The 20,348-nt window shown below is 42.6% G+C and overlaps 1 protein-coding gene across 1 annotated transcript in view; it reads left to right on the forward strand.

Annotated features, from left to right (window-relative positions):
- LOC144692711 (adhesion G protein-coupled receptor D2) overlaps positions 1-20,348 on the forward strand; it is a 290,395-nt gene that overhangs the window by 44,444 nt on the left and 225,603 nt on the right. The window contains exons 14-17 of the mRNA XM_078561799.1: positions 1,511-1,664; positions 8,783-8,916; positions 13,293-13,408; positions 13,906-14,026. Coding sequence (XP_078417925.1) covers positions 1,511-1,664; positions 8,783-8,916; positions 13,293-13,408; positions 13,906-14,026 — 525 coding nt within the window. The remainder of the gene's footprint in view (positions 1-1,510; positions 1,665-8,782; positions 8,917-13,292; positions 13,409-13,905; positions 14,027-20,348) is intronic.

Genomic DNA, 20,348 nt, shown 5'->3' on the forward strand with positions numbered 1-20,348 from the left:
AGTGTAGTAATAATGCCATCTTTATTAATGTTGTACAAATAAAATGAAACAACTTTAAATAGTTTCAGAGCTTTACTCTTGTCCTTCCTACTTTATATTCATCCATTCCTGCTATATATTCCTTCCTTAACTTTTGTTTTGCATTTTATCTTAAAGATATTAGTCTGGAATTTGCAGTTGTAATGATGGCAAAACTGTCAGCACTCATTGTCATTACTGTGTGAAATTGACAAAGCTCTGGCATCTGCACGTGCACAGTTAAATGCTCCTCCATAGTGTGCTCTGTTGTGGGCTTCATAACGCATTCAGTACAGAAGCAATAATTTGATGTGAACTGCAATTCTTTACACTCTATTCTTGCTGTAAAACTAACAAAAACACTATACCTTGTTTGAACCAGAGTAATCAATTTTTAATAGCATACTAATTTATGCCTGCTGCTGAGCAGCCTCTCTGGCCCGGAAAAAAAAACAATTTTACAAGTGCGTAGACTCATTCCATCTGAATAAAATTTAAAACTTGCATGATTTTTAAAATATATTTTTCAGTTTATTTTTGATATTTCAGCTTCTCACTTATTCCTATGTATATGTCCTGATATTGAAGGCGATTGTCACTCCACAGCTTAAGATTGTGCAGTCAAAGAGGGAATGGATGATTGCCAGACAAAGAGGACCAGCCAGGTGGTGCAGGAGTTCCCTGAGGGCATCTTGCCCTGTAACTAGCATTCCATTCTGAATATTGGGGAAGTTGATGGTTCCTCTGGGGAGTACAACTGGAGCCAAATCCACAATAGGCAGCTCATCTGTAGAGGTGGGGAGGGGAGGGTGTGTTGGTGAGAGGAGGATGATCAGGAAAGCACCAATGATGGAGAAATCAGTAGTTAGTGGAACAGATATGTGTCTGTGAGTGACTGGAGAGCACTCTGACGGGGAGGGTGCATAGCTGGAGGAGTCATCAGTACCAATGACCCAGGTAGAAAGAGGGATGCGGTCCTACAGCCAGCTTTTAGGATGCTGGGAAAGAATTTAATAAGCAGGACTTCAAAGGTAGTAATCTCCCAATTGCTTCCAGTGCCACACACTAATAAGTATGAACATAGGAACACAGGGAAATGAATGTGTGGCCTGAGTATTATTGAAGTCAGGTTGCCCTAGGTGAGGAGTTGGTTTAAAGTGAATTTTTTGAGGAAGTTGGCACTGAACACTTTATGTATTTGATGAGGCAACTTGTTGGTGCCCTTGGAACTGGATGTACCACAATGAGGCACACGAGTTACTTAATCTCAAGTAAGTTATGGAATGTGTCAGAGAAATGCCCGAATCCAAGGCAGCCAAGTACAAATGAAGCATAGTATGCAGGTCATGTGATAGAAACGCAGCCATATTAGTAGTTTTACATCTGGTCCCAGCAAACAAATGGTAAGTAATATCTAAAGTGCCAGAAAATGATCTCAAATGGTTGGAGATACTCATGACGAGACAGCTAATCTGCTGCATCTTTGTTCTAGACTGCCTGCACTGCTGTTACTGCCCTCCTGCATTTGTTCTTTATGGCTGCTTTTGCATGGATGATGGTGGAGGGACTGCTCCTCTGGAGTAAGGTGGTTACTGTCAATTTAAGTGAGGAACGGAGAATGAAATATTACTATCTTATCGGCTGGGGTAAGTTACTTGAAAGTTACACGTGAAACCATTGAAACTAGTTTTTAAACTTTGGTGCATTGGTGCTGCTCCCATGTTTCTCTAATGCCACTGTTACAACTGCCCAATTTATGTATAAAATGAGCTATAGTTGCCAATTGATTAAGTTCATCTAAAAATTGCATTGCAGGTTTGGTTCAACTTCATTTTGACATAGACAAGGGTAAATTCCCCTGTTTCTCTTAGATTTAAATGATTCAGGAAAATGTAAAAAAATAGAAAAAATGTAATTTTTCTTAATTGTTCTGCAACAGTTTTGCAATCACTGAGAATCCAGATATTCCATTCCATATACACCATGGCTAGAATTTTCCGGTTGGAGTGCTGGTTCCACATGCCTGCGCTTAAAATGACGTGTGGTGACATCGGGCGAGTGTGTCCCTGCACGCCATCGCAATATTTCGTTGGGCGCGCACGCGTTGATGTCCTATTTGCACCCGCCATTAATTAACGGGCCACTTAAGGCCCTTGAGGAGCCAATCGATGGCGATTTTTCGGCGCCCGTACAATCTTCGGGTCAGTGCACGGGTGCAACGGGCAGGTGGGTAGGACACATTTGTATAAATCTCACCCACGGGCAGGATAAGAGGGCTCAGCGGGGTTGCGAATGTGCTCTGTCACATATTGGTTTTTCAAAGTTACTGATACTTGCCTGTGTGATCTGCAATTCTTCAAAACGCATAACATCTGCTTGGTCTGGTCTCTCAACCTTCAGGTCAGCACTCTGCAGTGAGGAATCCTTTTTGGGCCTGCAGGTTTCAGGAAGCCTTCCCTTAGCCTGGGAATGGGAGTTGAACTCTCCACTGGAGGCACCTCCTCTGAGGAGGAAGAGAGGGCTAGAAGGGGGAGGAGGCCAGGAGTGCACATTCAGCCTCCAGGGGAGCCATCTTTGGGAGGACAGGTGCAGGCACGAGGGGTTTAGGGCCAAGACGTTGTCCAAGGTGGAAGGGACTGCAGAAGACGCCACTATCCTGCTGCCAGGGTATAGAGGCGGCAAAGCAGCTTCCTCAATATGTCTGAGGTGCAGTGCTGAAGGAGGCTCCTTCTCTCAAGGGAGACAGTCAACTATATGTGTCAGATGATTGGGCCTGAGATCGCGAGCTGTGTGGGTGGACACCCCATGCCAGTGGCGCTAAAGGTCACAGTTGCTCTCAGATTCTATGCCTCTGGCTCCTTCCAGGAGTTCATGGGTGATCTTTGTGGTGTCCCCCAATCAGCTGTCCACACTTGTATCAAGCAGGTCACAGACGCTCTGTTCAGGCGTGCATTGACCTTCACCCTCTACCGTTGGAACCAGGCAAGCCAGACAGAATGAGCCAGAGGCTTCGCGGCCATTGCTGGCTTCCCCCGTGTCCAGGGTGTTATAGACTGTACACATGTGGCCATCAAGGCACCAGCAGGTGAGCCCGGTGCCTTCCTCAGCAGGAAGGGATTCCACTCCATGAACGTGCAGATAGTGTGTGATCACAGGATGCAGATTCTACAAGTCTGTGCAAGGTGCCCAGGTAGCTCCCACAACGCCTACATCCTCAGACACTCCCAGATGCTCCAGCCCGGCTGGATGGATGGCTGCTGGGTGACAAGGGCTATCCCCTCAGAAGGTGGCTCATGACGCCTCTCCGCCATCCAAGAACAGAAGCTGAGCAGCGGTACAATAGGAGCTACGGCACCACAAGGGCTGTGGTGGAGAGAACCATCGGTCTTCTCAAGATGCGCTTCCGATGCCTGGACCGCTCAGGGGGCGCACTCTGGTACCCCCCAGATTGTGTGTCGCTGATAGTGGTTGCATGCTGCGCTCTCCACAATCTTACGCTGGAAAGGACAGTGCGGACGCAGTGGACGATGAAGATGTCGACGCAGTGGCTGCGGCTGCACACGATGAGTCCAGCAGTGAGTCCGAGGATGAGCATGCATGGGGAAATGCTGAGGGGGTAGACACTGACCCGGGCATACTCCAGGGAGGCAGGGACACCCGGGAGGCTTTAATCCAGTGAACCTTCAGCCAACACACCACATATGGACCTTCAGGACAGGCCTGGGCTGTAGGCTCCATACTCGATACCTAAGTGCAAAATCTGCCTGGTTAGGAACATTAACTAAGGTCCTTGTTAATAAAGCTGACTGGCCCACAAAACACTCATTACATTATTGATAACCATCCACCTGCAGAACAAAAGAGGCATCCTCAGCCATGGTGACATGTCAGAATTTAATATTGCAAGCAAAGAAATTTTAGGAAACAAAGTGACAAAGGTGTTCAAAATCACACCAACTCATAAAGACCTCATTGCGGGCCAACAAAAAAGCACCAATGATAAACCTGTGGTGCTTTATGTTTACGTTTTCGGGTGCTACGCCTTGGTGCTGCCCCCTCACTGGGAGTGGTATCTGAGACAGCCTGCTCACTCTGCTGTCCTGTTGGCCTCCATGACCTTGGCGGTTGTCCTCTGGCCTGTGGAGCCTGTGCTGGCCCTGCCTGGGAGGGAGCTGCCAGTTCCACAGCTGGCATCGCCCTAGTCGTTGCAGCCTCACTGGATGCAACGATCACTGGCAGAGAGGCGGAGGAGCTGCTGCCCTCATCTGGAGCGCCCTGAGAGGAGCCCGTAGAGATGACAGGCAGCTGCTGTGTGGATGTGAGGTTGCTTCGGGACCTCCCTGCTCACTGTGAATGGATGGGCACCGAGCTGGGAAACTTGGAGCCCAGACCATCTCCCACACTGGCACTGACCAACTGAGGTCAATACCAATGTGAGGGCTTGCTGATCAGTGCGCATCCCCAGGAAGCCCTGATGGGTCTGCTGGAGGAGCCTCTCCATGAGAGTCGCCACTCTCTCCATGGAGGATGCATGGCGCTCGGACATGTGGCTCATTGTTTCAGCGATAGTCCACGTAGACTCCTCTACCACGGTCACCAAGCCAAGCATAGCCTCATGTATTTCCCCCAGATGTTCCCGCACACCTGGCCGCATTTCCTGCGCTTGCTGCATCGCAGACAACTCCAGAGGGACATCATCAGGCACCGACTGAGCATGTGCCTGATCCCCTGCAGTCCTCCGACTGCTGGCACTATGGGCACTCTCTGTCTCTACCAGCTCCTCCAGTAACTGTGAAATGCCCTCACCGCTGTGCCCTGGACACTAGCCAATGTTCTAATTCCCTCCGAGGTGCTAGTGTCTGCCCTGGTGCCTGCCTGGCAGAGATGGTGTGACACTGGTGAGACTTCAGGGCCCTCAGGTGTGAGAGGGGGTCCCTGCTGCTCCTCCTCCCGACCCTGCTCCAACGATGCTGAAAGGAAGAACAAGGACATTGGATCAGTTAACGTGGAGACAATGTCAATGTGTATCCCTGTCCCCCGGATCATTATGCACTCATCTTTCCATAAGCAATGGTCAAGTCTGTTGCAAACTTCAATCACTGAACATTCAGCACTGCCGTGGCTGCTGGGAGAACAATGGTGACCTCACTGCTGGGCAAACATACCTGCCCGTGGCACCCCAGCCTCACCGACACCAGTGGACCTGGGCACATGGCGCTTCTCAAATCTAGGGCCTCCTGCTCGAAGTGGCTGAGAATCGCCAACTGTGTTGGGCTGTCACCAGTCCTCACCTGCTCGGGGGCATTATGTGCATTCTTCTCCTGAAAAGGAGAGAAGAGCATTGATTAGTGCAACTTGTACCTGGACTCTCTTCACGGACGGCCCACCCCAACCAGAGTGGGACATTGCTGATCTCCAATGCCTCCTCACCCCGCTGCTGCCGAACACTCACACAAAGATGCTGGGCCTGTCTCCAACCCCCCGCCACCCTTGGCCAAATGCTGCCTCCATCACATTAGCTACCACACGGTCTAACCTTCCATAGCAAGGAGGCGCAAGCACGTGGAGTGCAGAGGGCAGCAGATCGATCGGTGCCACGTCACCTTGAAGCTCCCCTCCCAGTATGTCATCACCCTGACTTTGACCTGTCCTGGAGTTCCAGCCCTGCGCCTGGGTGCAGCTCCTCCAGGTTGCCCCCAAAACAGTCATGTGGGTCTCAGTGTACCACATGCTGCGGGTGCAGAACCCATCTCTTCACCGCCCTCTCAGGGTGACCTCGGCATGGGCAATATCTGCTAGCCCACCCAGCGAAGGACACTTGTCGTCAATGATTCAATGCAGTCACGACGCTCAGGCTTAGGAGGGGGTGTGTGGGGCACCAGGGGGGAAAGCCTATCTGCTGGGCTAAGTGACCAATGCCAACATGGTGCTCACACTTCCTGAAGCGCCTGTGGCACTGGATCCAGGTGCGCCGCACCACGTCACGGGAGCTCACCACCTCCGCCACCTCCTCCCAGGCACGTTCGGTCATATGGGGGGGCCTCCTCCTCCCATCCTGGGGTATGAGGACCTCCTGTCATGCTGCCACCTCCTCGAGGAGGGCAGCAAGGCAATCATTGGAAAAACGAGGGGCACAGTGCCCCCCCTGCCCTACCCTCCTGCCTGGCCTGCTCACCAGCAGTGCTCTGGGGAGCCCTTCCACTGACCATGATTCGTAACCTTTGAAAGGCTTCAGCAGCTTTTTAAAACAGGCCGGGTCACCATTGGACCCGGTGGTCATTGCAGTCCTGCTGCTGCCCGCTGACTTTCACTGTCATTGGGAGCCGCGATTCACGCTGGGTGGGCCTTTGTTGGCCCGCCCGTGTAAAATGGCAGGGCGGATCTGATTGAGGGCAGCGATCGGGTCTGCCCGCGTCCACTCATGTTCCCCCCACCAACCGGAAAATTCTGCCCCTTGACTCTAACAGGGACTAACAAAACAAGCGTATTAAATGCACACTTAGTAACGTTTTCTAAATTATGGGTTGGACCATAGCAACAATGGGATTGTATTTTACTGAAAATTCAAAGATAATGGTTGTACATGAGTTATAGTTCTGTTTGAGTAATTCCATTTTAACAGTGAACTAACAAAATAAATTTATAAATACATTTTTGGTCATTTAACTTTATTGCTACATTGCAGTTATACTAAGTGTTTATAGGACTGGGGTGTCCAAAAATCTAGGTCACTTGTGGGTCAAGAGTCTGTGAAGCCCAGGTAACTGTGTTTTAATTGTACTCATTTCCAACCCACTAGTTTGTCCTGTTTGAACTTCCTGAAGATTTGAAAATTACTGTTCTTGCTGTTGTCTCATTGTTGAATAAATCCTAAATCAGAGCATCATATTTTGGTTATGCAGCTTGAGATTTTTATGTTAATGGGGAGCATTGATTTAAACCTTATATGTGACCCGTAAGACCTTTAAGTGGCTTGGGAAGACAAAAGGGTTGGATACTCCTTAGGGGGTTAAAGTCATTATTGCTGAAGCCACTGACCTCAGAATCAAGGCATAGCGGGTGAGTGGGTATAAAATCGTGAACAGGCAAGAATAACATTGGTGGGTGACTGTACATAACTGTTCCAGATCAATTCAGTTCCATCTACCTTCTTCATTCTAGTATGTAGCTATCAGAAGGCATCATAACATTATGATGAGTTGGCAATCTTATATTACTGTTTATTATAATCCTCTAAATTTCTGAATGATGTTCAGTTACTGAAGAGTGACAGACACATGAAATAAATGTTTAATAACTTCAGAACTCAGTCACTCACTGTAATGTTATCCCATGCCTGTTTGTCATGGTTCTGAGCAAAGATAATTACATTAGTAACATTCGGGAGTGGAGTCAACATAATACCATGAGGCTTGTTGATGGTTACATGCTGGGGTGAAGTAAGTTGACAGAACTGAATGGATTTGCAGTAGTTGCAATGAGCAAGTTAAAGGTTATCAGATAGAAATAACTTGTGTTTGTATAGCACCTTTCATGACCACAGGATGTCCTAAAGCACTTTACAAGCAACAAAATAGCAGTAAAATGCAGGAAATGTTTTAAAGATAGATTTTAGTGTGGATCAATGTAACGCAGATCGGGGCAAGTCATTTACAAACAGGTATGCAATGAAATGAATAAATCTAGTCATGTCAAGCTGTTTTTTACAGGGCTTACTTGGGTGAATCTGGGGTGCATTTAATTCAAAGCCAAAGCAACTATTTAATCCTGCACAATTCATTGATAAGACCACATTTGGAATTTGGGGTGAAATTCTGGTGACATACCTTCAACACAATGATGATGTTTTGGTGACTGTTCGGAGAGAATTATAGGAGTTAGAATTCTAAGATTATAACAAGAGGATCACGGTCCCAAACTTGGAGAAAAGAAGACAGAGTAGTGTCAATCCATTTGAAATGATGAAGGGCATGGGCGATCTGGACGTAAGCAGGTCATTCAAATCGGGCAGATTGCAGAACTGGACAAAGCACATCAAATAAATTCTAGGAAGCCTGGAGATTAGAATAATGTTTCATTGGTTTATGTGAAATAAATTCTGAACAAAAGCAGTTACATTTATATTATCTTTTTTAAAAAGGTATGCTAACATCATATGATTGGATAAGAATGGATAAGAAAGCTTTTGGGTTAAGAACGAAAGGTGATGCTCATATTCTCTGTGGAACTACAGAATCTGTGGTCTTGTTCATTTTAATTGTTCAGAGTTGAACAGTGTGAGTTATTGGAAGAATTTTTGTAAAAATGTCACCTTCAATAAGGTTTTATATAAGTTATTTTAGCTCCTTCAGGAAATTGAATGAATAAAGATAGGCAATATTGCTTCTATCGCCACAGACCATCTACAATGAAAGGAAAATGCTGTGGGTGTTGAATCCCTGGGCTGGGTACAGATTGCAGGCTAAGAATCAATGAGGGGGAAGAGTCCTACATGGACTTAAGGTATAAAATCTATCAGAGGGGAAAATTGGACATGACCTAACCAACCAATTTTTTGTCTTGTGTTCTTAAAAGTCAACATCAATGTTCATCAACATAAAGATGTTAGACACTGTAGTAACATATTCTGCAATTATAATTCTGGAAAGTTTGTATTATCAACCGGTGACAATTGATTTTAATTGGTCCAGACCAATTGTCATTACCTGGTCTAGCTGTTCAAACCTGCCATTATTTGGAATGATTGCTTGCATTTCTACTCTAGGTCTCCCTGTCTTAATAGTAACCATTACACTGGCAGCAGCACATGACAAGTACATTGCGGACAGATACTGCTGGCTGAATGTTCACAATGGAGTGATTTGGGCCTTTGTTGGGCCAGTTATCTTCATTATCATGGTAAGAATGCAATCAAGTTTTGAATCAATTAACTTTTAAGCTTAAGACCTTCAATGCATTGTATCTAACTATCTATAGAGCCATAATCCCAATGTGTCCAGGGTGGCTCTCTGAAAGAGCAACTCAGCTAGTCCCAAAACCCATTTTCTTCCTTTCCCTGTAGGCCTGCATTTTTTTTCTCTTCAAAAGGGAATTGGATAATTATCTGAAAGCCACAGTTGAAGTTGCCTCCTCCACAGACTCAGGCAGTGCAATCCAGATCCTAACCACTCACTGTTGGCAGTTGCGATGTTTTTCTAATTTACTTCATCAAGACGTTTCCTCATTTTTTTCTGGTGTGTGATGCTGGTACACACTCACCAAAAGTTATTCAGATTTGGCTCAGCACTTGAACACTTGTCCCTGAGTCCAAGGGCCACAGTTGCAACACTGTGCCTGCACTATGCCTGAAACTTCAGCACACCAGCTAGGCTGTCAATTCATGCAGTACTGTGGGAAATGCTGTCATTCAGATGGGTTTTTAAAGTGTATTCATGGGGTTTGAGTGTTGCAGGCAAGGCCAGTATTTGCTGCTTATCTCTAATTGCTCTTGAGAAGGTGGTGTTGAGCCGCCTTCTTGAACCTCAGTATATTATGAATTTCAGTCAATACTTTTGAAACTGGATACAAACAGAGTGTTAGAATGGCTGCTGCAAATCATGTGACCTTTGGCATTTAAGCTTCAAACAGTCCTAATTTTCTACCTAATCAAAATATGGACATTCAGTCATCTGGGGAATTTGCACTTTTTTTAAAAAAAGGATGGATCAACATGAAAGGACTATAGAATTCCAGACAACCTGACTCTCTGTTTCACCCTGGATAAAAGGGGACATCAAAACTCACTTGTGTGGAAGACAGACGTGAATGGATCCTACCAACTTTCCATTCTATCATGATAGTTTCTTCATTCAAATCAGGCTGGGTGAATTTCAAGGTGTCAAGCGACAACGCAGGATGCTTGGAATCAACACACATATCACCATTTTCTTAGTAGAAAGGATTTTGAGCTTGTGGAAGTCGCATGATGAATGAACCATTTGGTTGTCCGCTTTTAAAACCAGCAAGAAGTTACTTGCAGACAGACAGTTCCACTGAAAGCCATCGAACCAGCGGCAAGTCATCCAAGCAGCCAAGGTAATAAACAGCAATACCTTAAAAGTGAAAGATTCTAATAGAGAAGGATTCCCCAACCTGTTCCAGTTAAAGATCACCTGAGAATCAGCCTTCTGGAAATTCAGCTACAAGGAATCTCTCAGCTTACTGAGAACCTTTTGTTTTACCAGACCTTTACGTCAACTAAAGCATCAATTTCATCCAAGAAACGACAGGCTTGCCACGAAAGAGATTGAGATAATTATAAGCTGTAATAGTATATTGCCTTCATCTGTATCTAATCTTTGTGTGTGTGTGTGTGCTTGAGGTGAGTGAGTGAAACAATGCAACAAATTTGGGGTAAGTGTCTGATAATAAAAAACCTTCTATATTTTTAAATTCACGAAAAGCTTGCTGCTGGAATTATTTAACTGGGACACTCACTCTGAGGGTAAGAAATCACACACTTCTTGCATACAAACATACTGATCGCAGTCAGAATAAGGAAACACACAAATTCTGTCTGTGACAACTGCTGCAGTCCATCTGGTAGATGTTAAACTGAAGCCATGTTTGTCCTCTTGATTGGATGTAAAAGGTCTCATGGCACTTTGCAAAGAAGATCATCGAAGTTCCCTGGTGTCCTGGCCAACATTTATCCCTCAACCAACTTTACTAAAAAAAAACCCTGATCATTATTGCTGTTTCTGGGACCTTGCTGCCAAGTGTTTCTAACTACAGGAGTGATTTTACTTCAAACGTACTTCAATGCCTTTTGAAGCATTTTGTGATGTTGTGAGGTTATGGAGGTCATATAAAGATGAAAACCCTTTCTTTTTCCTTTACTTATAAAGACAATAATGTCACCGACAAAATTTGTGTGTTAATTTCTTATTGTCCATGATCAATATATTTGTACATAAGGAGTTTGTGTTTTCTTTCTCTCGAGAGTGATTGTCCAAATCAAATAAGTCCAACAGCAAGCTCTTTTTGTGTTTTAAAATAAAGAAGGTTATGTATAATCAGACACTTGCCCTGGATGGTTAGAAGAATGCGACGTCTCACTCACTCGTCTCACACATACTATCACACGCTTAAAGATTAGATACAGATGTAGGTAAAACAATACAATTACAATTTATGATTGTCTCAGCCTCTTTTGTGGTGGTTTCTCAGATGAAATTTATACTTTAGTTGAAGTGACGTTTTTGTAAAACAGGATTCTCAGTAAGCTGCGAGGCTTCTTGTAGTCAAATTTCCAGGAAGCTGGTTCTCCAGTGAACTTGAAATTGGGGCGGGGTGGGTAGTCCTCCCATTTTCAAAGTTTTGCTGTTTATTATCATGGGTCCTTAATGACGCGCAGCTGGCTTGTTGGCCCTCTGATGCCACTCTGTCTGCAAAACGGCTTCTTGCTGTTATTTTAAAAGCTGACAGCAAAATGACTTCCTCACCACGTGACTTGTACAAATTCAAAGTCCTTTTTTTTCCCCAAAAAGAGGTGGTGTGTTGATTACACATCCTGTGTTGTTGGTTGACATCTTGAAATTTGCCCAGCCTAGTTTGGATAAGGGTCCATTATAATACAATGGAAGGTTGATGGGATCCATTTACATTCATCTAATACACATTTGAGTTTCAATGTCTTTTTAATCCATGGCGAAACAGAAAGATGAGCCATCTGGAGTGCTGTGGCCCTTTTGTTGATGGTCCATCCTTAAATAAGGGGATGTGTGTATTCCTTGGATGGCAGTGAATGTCCATATTTGATTAGGTATTTGCTTGAGACTCAGGACTTTCTGGAGCTCAAAATGCCAAAGGTCACATGGGTTGCAGTGGCCATTTTAATAGTCTGTGTTCAATATGTTAAAGTATTGACCAAAAATTTGTAATATACTGGAACATGACCAGAAGGAAAAGTGATTCATCTCCATTCTGGCTTCATTTTCCATTGAATTTCAGAATCATATTTCGGCCTTAGTATTCAAAGGCGAATACATATCTACGTTCAAGCTTGACAAAACTTTTCGCTGATATGTGAGAACAACTGTACAGTGCACACATACCCTTTGATAGATATGTTACTTTAAACACCACAGCATCTGAGGGATGTGTAAAATATTTGAGTTAGATCAACTTCTAAGAGCACTAAGGATACATATGGTGTCTGGCTTTGTCTACACCTGTTACACTCACTGGTTGCAGTTACTTATAGTCAGTTTGTGAAAATGCTGTTGTACTGGTTGGCTTCTTTCTTGGACTGTTTTGTTGTAACCCTGGCTTGAATCTGCAAATGCAGAACATAAGTTGTTGCCAATAGAGAAAGAAGAAAGAGCTGGTATTTATATTGTACCTTATTAGGCACTTGGAGTACCCGAAACTGCCTCGCAACCGATGGAGTTACTTTTGAAATGCTGTCTTTGTTGCTATGTAGGCAAATGTGGCAGCCAATTTTGTGCACCGCAGGGTCTTGGAAGAAGGCTAAGGTAGTGCATGACAGTTAATTTGCTTTGAATGGTGCTAGTTGAGAGAGGAATGTTGGCTCAAATGCAGGAGAACACTGTTCCTCTTTGATTAGCAATGTGGGATCCTTACTGCTCATCTGAATCACCAGAACAACTCCTTCAAAAGGTGGAACCTCTGACAATGCAGCACTCTTTCAGTACTGTGCTGAATTTACATGCTTAAATTCTGGAGTGGGGGATTGAATCTTTAAACAACATTCTATCTCGAAGGTGAGAATGATAACATCTGAGTCAACATGAATGAGCAAAGTCTGTTTATATGATACATTTTTTTTGCATCTGACGGGCAAGATTGTTCTTTTTTTGATTAGATTAACATCAACTAAAGACATTCGACAAAAAGTTCTCAGGTGCTTCTGCTATGACACTTACTGAACATCAGCCTCGACCCCTCACACCGGACACGAGTAGCTGATTCTTCCATCACTATGTTTAATTAATATCACTTCCCTTTAATGTCTTTGGTTGTGCTAGGAGTAGGAGGGATGCTAGCTTTTTGATCTTTGCAGGCTCAATTTACAAAAATAGCATTCGCTCAGACTTAGTGAGCAACGCTATGGGACATCCAATACTCTTTTTAAAATGTCTATTCAATTAGAAGCCGACATTAAATTTTGCAATATGTGTGTCTTAGCTGAAAAAAATGCGCTGCAAGACTAAATTTGGGTTGACTTTTTATGACGTTGTAACAAAATCCAATCGCTTTTAATTGCTACATAGGTGAACATGTTTGTGCTTACGCGAGTTGTGCTGATCACCATGTCAACTGCCAAGCGACGGGCAATTATGCTTGCTGTCAATAGCAGCCCCATTGAGCAAGCCTACGATCAGATTAGGTGAGAGATGTTGTTCAGGTAAGAGGCCTCTAGAGGACAGTGTTGAATCATTTCTCTTCAGGAGCAGTATCAACTTGCTCTTTAAGTAAAAAAACAAAACATTACTGCCAATGCTGGTAATCTGAAACAAAGCTGGGAGCATGCAGCAGCTCGATCAAACTCCATGGAGACAACTGACAGTTAATATTTCATCCTTGCACCCTTTTTCAGAACCTCCTTTTCAGCTTTTGACTTTTAAAAACGATTACCCAAACCTGGCAACCATTTCCCAGTTTTCCATTTTGCCCTTTTTATATAGTCAATTTGAGTACAGTTAATAAAGTCCCTGGGAACAATGTTGCTTCTAAAATGACTACAGTTACTTTGAATAATTATATTCTGTTTCTCTGGCAACTGAGTTGCCTGCGAGGAGCGAAGGCAGTGGTTTGTCTTTAATAAGACTATCCTGTGGGTGTTTTTTTTTTGCTTCATACTGATGCCAGTGTTGTGTGTTGCAGGGCTGCTGTGAAAGCTGTGCTGGTGCTTTTGCCCATTCTCGGCCTCACGTGGCTCTCTGGAGTCCTTGTTCCGCTCTCTGTCGTCATGGCGTATATCTTTGTGATACTCAATTCCCTGCAGGTAAGTGATAATCTCTTTTTCAATCCATGTTACCGGGAAGAGCAGCTCTTGTAAACAAATGCTTGGTCCTTTTCCAACTTTGCATTTCCAAGTGTCTATATTCCCAGCTAAATCTCTGCCCCATATACTTGACCTCTCTTTGAACTGCAATCCACACCCAGAAACTTTTCATATTCAACTGCAGCAGGAACAGGACATTTTATTTTCAATAGCATTCCATGACTGGCAAAGATTAAATTGTCATGTTTTGCATGTAAATTAATTCTGTGCAGATTGGCAGTAAAACATAGGAGTATTTTGACACCTGCTTTTCGGTTAACTGGGAAATTAATCTCATGATCTGAAGTATTTCCCTTTCAGGGTGAAGCTTTTGACTTATCTCATGCAGCAGATATTTTTTCTGGTAACTTGGCAGAAAACATATGTTTAAATTATATGCAGTTGTGTTGAGGTTTTGCTGACAAGTGTTTATAAGATAATTCATACTCCGAGACATGTGCAGTAGTACTATACATTTGTTTTAACACATGTATAAGCAATTGTCTGTCTAAAACATTGTACGCTTGACGTAGGTCAGAAGACACACTATCTACAGCTTTGTGCTGATCTACAATCTTTATTTCCTTTGAAACTATCTTGTCCTGCCTACTTCTAAATCTAGTGTTTAATAAGGCAGGCGTATAGCTAGCAATTTGCAGATTGTACACAGCCTTCTCTCAATCCCTAAGTGGGGACTAAATAACTCCTCTGCAAAAAAAATAAGTGGAGAGACCAATAAGAAAACTAAGGGTTCTGCAAGTTTGTCCAGTTCAGTTCCCTACTGCTGCTGCTAAGGCCAAGATGAAACTAATTTTCTGACTGGATGGACTACTTTGAACCATCCTGGTTGGAAAAATGGGGAAAAAAGCAGCAAATCATGATCTTCACCCTTCTGATATGTGAGTCCTGTGGGCTGGGGGTATCAGAGTAACAAATGCCCACCTGAAGTAGGTGGGATCTTTATTTAAATATTGGTCTCAAAGTTGAGCGTCTTGCACACTATTTTCTGACATCCACGTGAAACCGCTATCCAGAGATATTGGGCCATGGAAATGCTAATGTAGTGTTAAATCAACTGAATTTCTAACATTTTGGGGCTGGGGTGTTCTGTATTGATGTTCTGTATTGGTTTTCTGATGGCTCTGAAGGTTCTCATGAGCCTCTGTGGCAATTGTTTGAATTTTATTTTGCCCCTGCATTTTTGCTGGCATCAGTAGACTTGCCAATAGGAATTTTACTATCTGACGTGTTTGGAAGAGGAGGAGGAGAATCAACAGAGAAATGTCAGGGAGGTTAGGGTGCTCTCTACCTTCCTGCAGGTACTGTATGCCTGCTTCTACAGATAAGAGGGAATATATCTGACGTTGGCACCTAATGTCCGCCGAGCCCCTTGTTTTCAAAAGGAGCTAGAACAACAGACCTCATCCGTCAGATATGTGAATGTCTTACCAACTGTAATCATAGATATTTTTTTCAAGACCAGATTTAAAGTGAATGCTTATTTTCCTTTGTACGTTCAAAGTGAACGTTGTAACTGTGTCTACTTTTGTGTGCCAAGTCCCTGAATTTTGTCTCGGTGTAGCACTAGTTAGATTCAGGTAATTCTTCCTCTGAGAAGAGCACCCCATATTGCACCATTAATTAATTATTCCTTTAATAGAATGTTTTTGCAAAATTCAAGAAAAGGATGGCATCAAGTAGAGTCCATTTAAAGGAGTTCTTTTTAGCACTAATTGTGGCTGCCCTGTGCCATTGGAGTAAGTGGGGTTGATGGTGCATTAGCATATCATTTGGAGCCTCTCTATTATACACCAAATAAAGAGCGCAGTTGCCTTTGTAGAAGTACTGATTACATAAATCTGTCAAAGTGTGAGATTATTAGTGACATGACCAGATTTCTGTTCCCTGTTATGAGTATCCATTCACGATGTGGAGCAAAGATTCACTAAGAATACCTTGCCAGCTGTGGTGCTTTCTTGCAACAAAAATTAATGCTGAATTAAAATATTTCTGAAGCACCTGTTAACTTATGCACATCATACTGTTTCCACTCTTCTGGTTGGTTCCCAAGGTAAATTTTTTTCAGGAATACTTGGCTTACTGTGCTGCAGTCTTGACCAGAGAACGCCAACATACTCCCGATGGGATAAGTATGAATCCAGTGCAATATTTCCATTTCCCGCACCAGCTGCCTTTACGGTCTGTTTGAGGGAGATTCTAATTCTAATTTAATAAGAATTGGTGCCGAATTTTGGGGCATTTGCCTTTGAGAGGCTGTAGGCTGAGCTGGGTTGAGATTCTCTAAATTATTTGCACTTAGACCTTATCACCAGCAGAGAGAGAGAAACTTTAGTTTGTCATTTGAAGCTGGATTTTGAGATGAAAGTTTTCTAACTTACGAGAGCACCCAGCTCTTATTCTCTCAGGCACAGGGATCCAAAGGATTGATTCTATGAATCAATCTTTGAATGTACGTCACCAGCGATGAGTCTCTTCTGTCTGCCACAGTTAATGAGAAATCGCAGCTGTGCTGCATACAATTTCTCATTCATTAATTATTTCGTAAATAGAATGTTTTTGCAAAGCTAAAGAAAAGAATGAAAATAAGTGGCATCAAATAGAGACTATTTAAAGGAGTTATTCTTGGAAGCAAAGATAAATTGACTCACTCAGCGCTAATTGTGGCTGCTCTGTGTCATTGGAGTAAGTGGGGTTGATGGTGCATTAGCATATTATTTGGAGCCTCTCTATTATACACCAAACAATGAACGCAGTTGCCTTTATGGAAGTACTGATTACATAAATTTATCAAAGCATGAGATTATTACTGAAATGGCCAGATTTATGATTCCTGTTATGAGTGTCCATTCGCAATTTAGTGCAAAGATTTACTAAGAATACCTTGGCACTTTCTGTCTTCTCTTCTCCACCCCACAACTCCCCAGACTTCAAAAGAACACAGTGGACAGAAGAGTGAGGGGAAGTCTTCCCTGAGCAAAGAGGGTCAATGTGTTATCTGTGACAAAAAGTGGATTTTTGCTTGTGTTAAATTTGTAATTTGTGTGTTTTTCTTTATTGCTGAAAACCCAGTTGTATAGGGTGTTTCTTAATGAGCTCAGTGACCAGTTTGGTCAAAGTGTAAAGTATTCTGGAAAAGAAAATGGGAACTCTAAGATGCTAATTGTACCAAAAGGAGCAGTAAAATAGTGACTTCATTCCAGGGGCCAAGTGAGGTTGAATTGTCTAATATAATTTGACTCACTAAAACGTGTTAGATATTCCACTCTATATTGTGCAATGAGCAAAATCTCTTTAATTGTTAGTACGTCCAAAAAATCTCTTGCAGTACTATTGGAGGTGGGACAGGCCTTGTTTGTCAGCTGTGGTGCTTCCTTGCAAAAAATTAATGATGAATTAAAATGTTTCTGAAGCACCTGTTAACTTGTGTACATTATACTATTTCCACTGTTCTGGTAAATTGGCTCCCAAGGTAAATTTTTGCAGGAATATTTGGTTTACTGTGCTGCAGTCCTGACTGGAGAATACCGACGTATTCCCCACAGGATAATTAAGTGAAATTCAACTGGTATCTGAATTTATGTCTGTTGTTAGTTGTACTGGATGTTCATGCGTGTAATACATTATATCCAAGCTCCTGTAAACAGATAATGGAAGCAAAGCAGATTTACAGGCAATAAATTTTTATGTGTTCTTGTTGCTGAATCAGTTTTCACTTATTGTTATGATATTGCCATAATTGAAAAGGTACCGCAAACATTTTTCAGTAGATTTTTTTACACCCAGGATCAATATTGCCATTAAACATGAGTTTCATTAATATTTAAATTGGCATTGGCCAGCAAAAAAATCAGCATATTAGTGCGTTGATGTGTTAACATCAGCAACCATCTGACACCCTATCCTTCACTCTCACGCATACAGCCACCGTCAACTGGCATTTTCAAAAGGCCCTGTATATAACTTTCCGTGATAGGTGAAATTTCCTGGCTCGGCCAGCAATAGCCCACCTCGAAGCCCATTCACAATCGCTGTTGAAGTACAATTCAAACTGCAGGTTATGCTGTCGTTTGATCCTCTCGGAAGATTATTTTCTCCTTGTTTCTGTAGACCTGAGGAGAATTGCCTTGACTTCATTAGAAATTTAAGTTTTTTTGGGTGAATCCGACAATCAATGGGTTTAAAAGCTAGTTAATCTAAAAATCTGTCGGACATCTCATACTAACCTACGTTGACGTAGAGATGAGTCATTCGGGTTGGAGCCATTCTGACAAGTGACCTGTGGGATTTTTCCAGAGGTCTTTGGCGTTGGAGCGAAAAGCACCCAAGTGATGGGTGTAAGCCCCGAGTTCAGCAGACAGAGACAGAAAGTGTCTGCTAAGAACTGAAAAGCTGCTGTAGACCAGGAGCAAAAGATCTGTCAGAAGTCGAGGCTATTTCTGAGGTGGAAGTGCAAAGCAAGAGTGCAGTGAAGCCTAAGTTTGAGCTGAGAAGTCCACAGTCAAGAGGTTTTGAAGAGAAATTGGAGAAATTAGCCAAAAGCTAATGGAAGGATCCCCATGAAAGTTCATACAGAATCAGAATTTATTCACTTTTATTTATTTATTAATTATTATTACTATTCACACCTCAGAGAATAGCTGGAACACTGAGGATAAATCAAAGTGAGTCTCAGAGGGCTGTGGCAAACCTTTGGGTAGGCCCCAAGAAAAATGAATGATCCTTCACAGGCCAGAGAAGCAGCCAAAGACTTTCTGTCGGGGAAGCGATAAGGAAAACAGGGGTGGTTCTGTTGAAAATTTTAGGCTAGAGTATGTGATTGCGTTTATCATGCTTTTCAATGTAAAGCCTAGGTATTCACCTAAGATGGTGTTTATTTAGTCGAGTTTGCTTTACTTGTTTCTTGCATAGTAAAATTTGCTTTTTGCTTTTGAACAATGGAGTCTTGTGGCATAATTTCTTTCAGTTGATCACCTGGCAGTTTGGATTTCTCTTTAAACCTTAAAAAAACTCTGTGGGGATCGTAATGTGGCAAACTTCACTCTATTGGTGCTGCTCCACTATGTTGCCATTTGATGTAGTTTAATTGAAGTTTCAAAAAAATGGAGTGAGACACGAATAGCTGATGATAAAATTATCATCACACACTGATGTGCTGTGCAAAAAACAAATGAGAGACTTGCATTTATACGGTGCCATTCATGACTGCAAAGTGTTTGATAACCAATGCAGTAGAGCAGCATTACAAATTAGTAAAATACATGTGAGCCACTACCGAATAGCAACCCCTTCATTGTGGATATGTTGGACAATGAGAGGTTGCTAGTTTTTGATTCATTCATGTGTTGTAAGCTGAGAATGGTTTGAAGTTTCATTACATAACATTTTTGTACCTGCTGAACTCAAAAGATGTCAATCTTCAAATGCACCACTTTTAACACAAAGGATACCATAATACCAAGAACACGTTCAAATAAATCAGGGAAAGTAAGACCAGCCATTCATCAGTTGGATTCATAAGTAACATTTTTATTTCTCAAAGGAAGACCCATGAACTCAGAGACCAGGTAGACTGACTACAGTAGGCTTCACAAGGTACATAGTGTTAAGGAAAACAAAATATGGATTCTAAGATACTAATTGTACCAAAAAGAGCAGTAAATAGTGACTTCCTCCCGGGAACAAAATAATATTACACATATCATTGTGCATTGTATAACAAGAAAATTCTCTTTGAATGCTCGTGAGATCCTGAGTACCCCTTACAGTTTCCCTGTCGGACGTGTGTGCCGAGATGGGATTTATTTTTCAACTGTGGCTCTTTTAAGAAATAAATGGTGATCTATGACTCTCATATGGGAACTTCACAGATCAAATTTAGTTACAGTGTATTTGTAGAGTAAATGGCCATCCTCATCTACTCGAGACTTGTTTACAGCAGGGCCATATATTTCAGCCAAAAAACAAACCCGATATATTGTGTGTTACAGACAAATCGATACAAGTGTATAAATCATAAAACAAAAAGAAAATTAAAATTTCCTTAATTGAAAAATCTTCAATGAATGATCACAAAACACTTACAATCACAAAGTGCTAAAGGTTGCAAAAGCAATAGCCAGATCAGTAATTGATTCCAAGGGATGATTCATCAGCTCTCTCTCTCTAAACACTGCAGCTCTTTAATGTATGAAGACATGTATGTTTTAAAGCAGCAAGGCAGCAACTGTAACAGTTCTGGGAAACTGCTTACTTCCCAATAGCT

This window comes from Cetorhinus maximus, chromosome 17, assembly GCF_964194155.1.
Source record: "Cetorhinus maximus chromosome 17, sCetMax3.hap1.1, whole genome shotgun sequence".
Classification (NCBI taxonomy): Eukaryota; Metazoa; Chordata; class Chondrichthyes; order Lamniformes; family Cetorhinidae; genus Cetorhinus; species Cetorhinus maximus.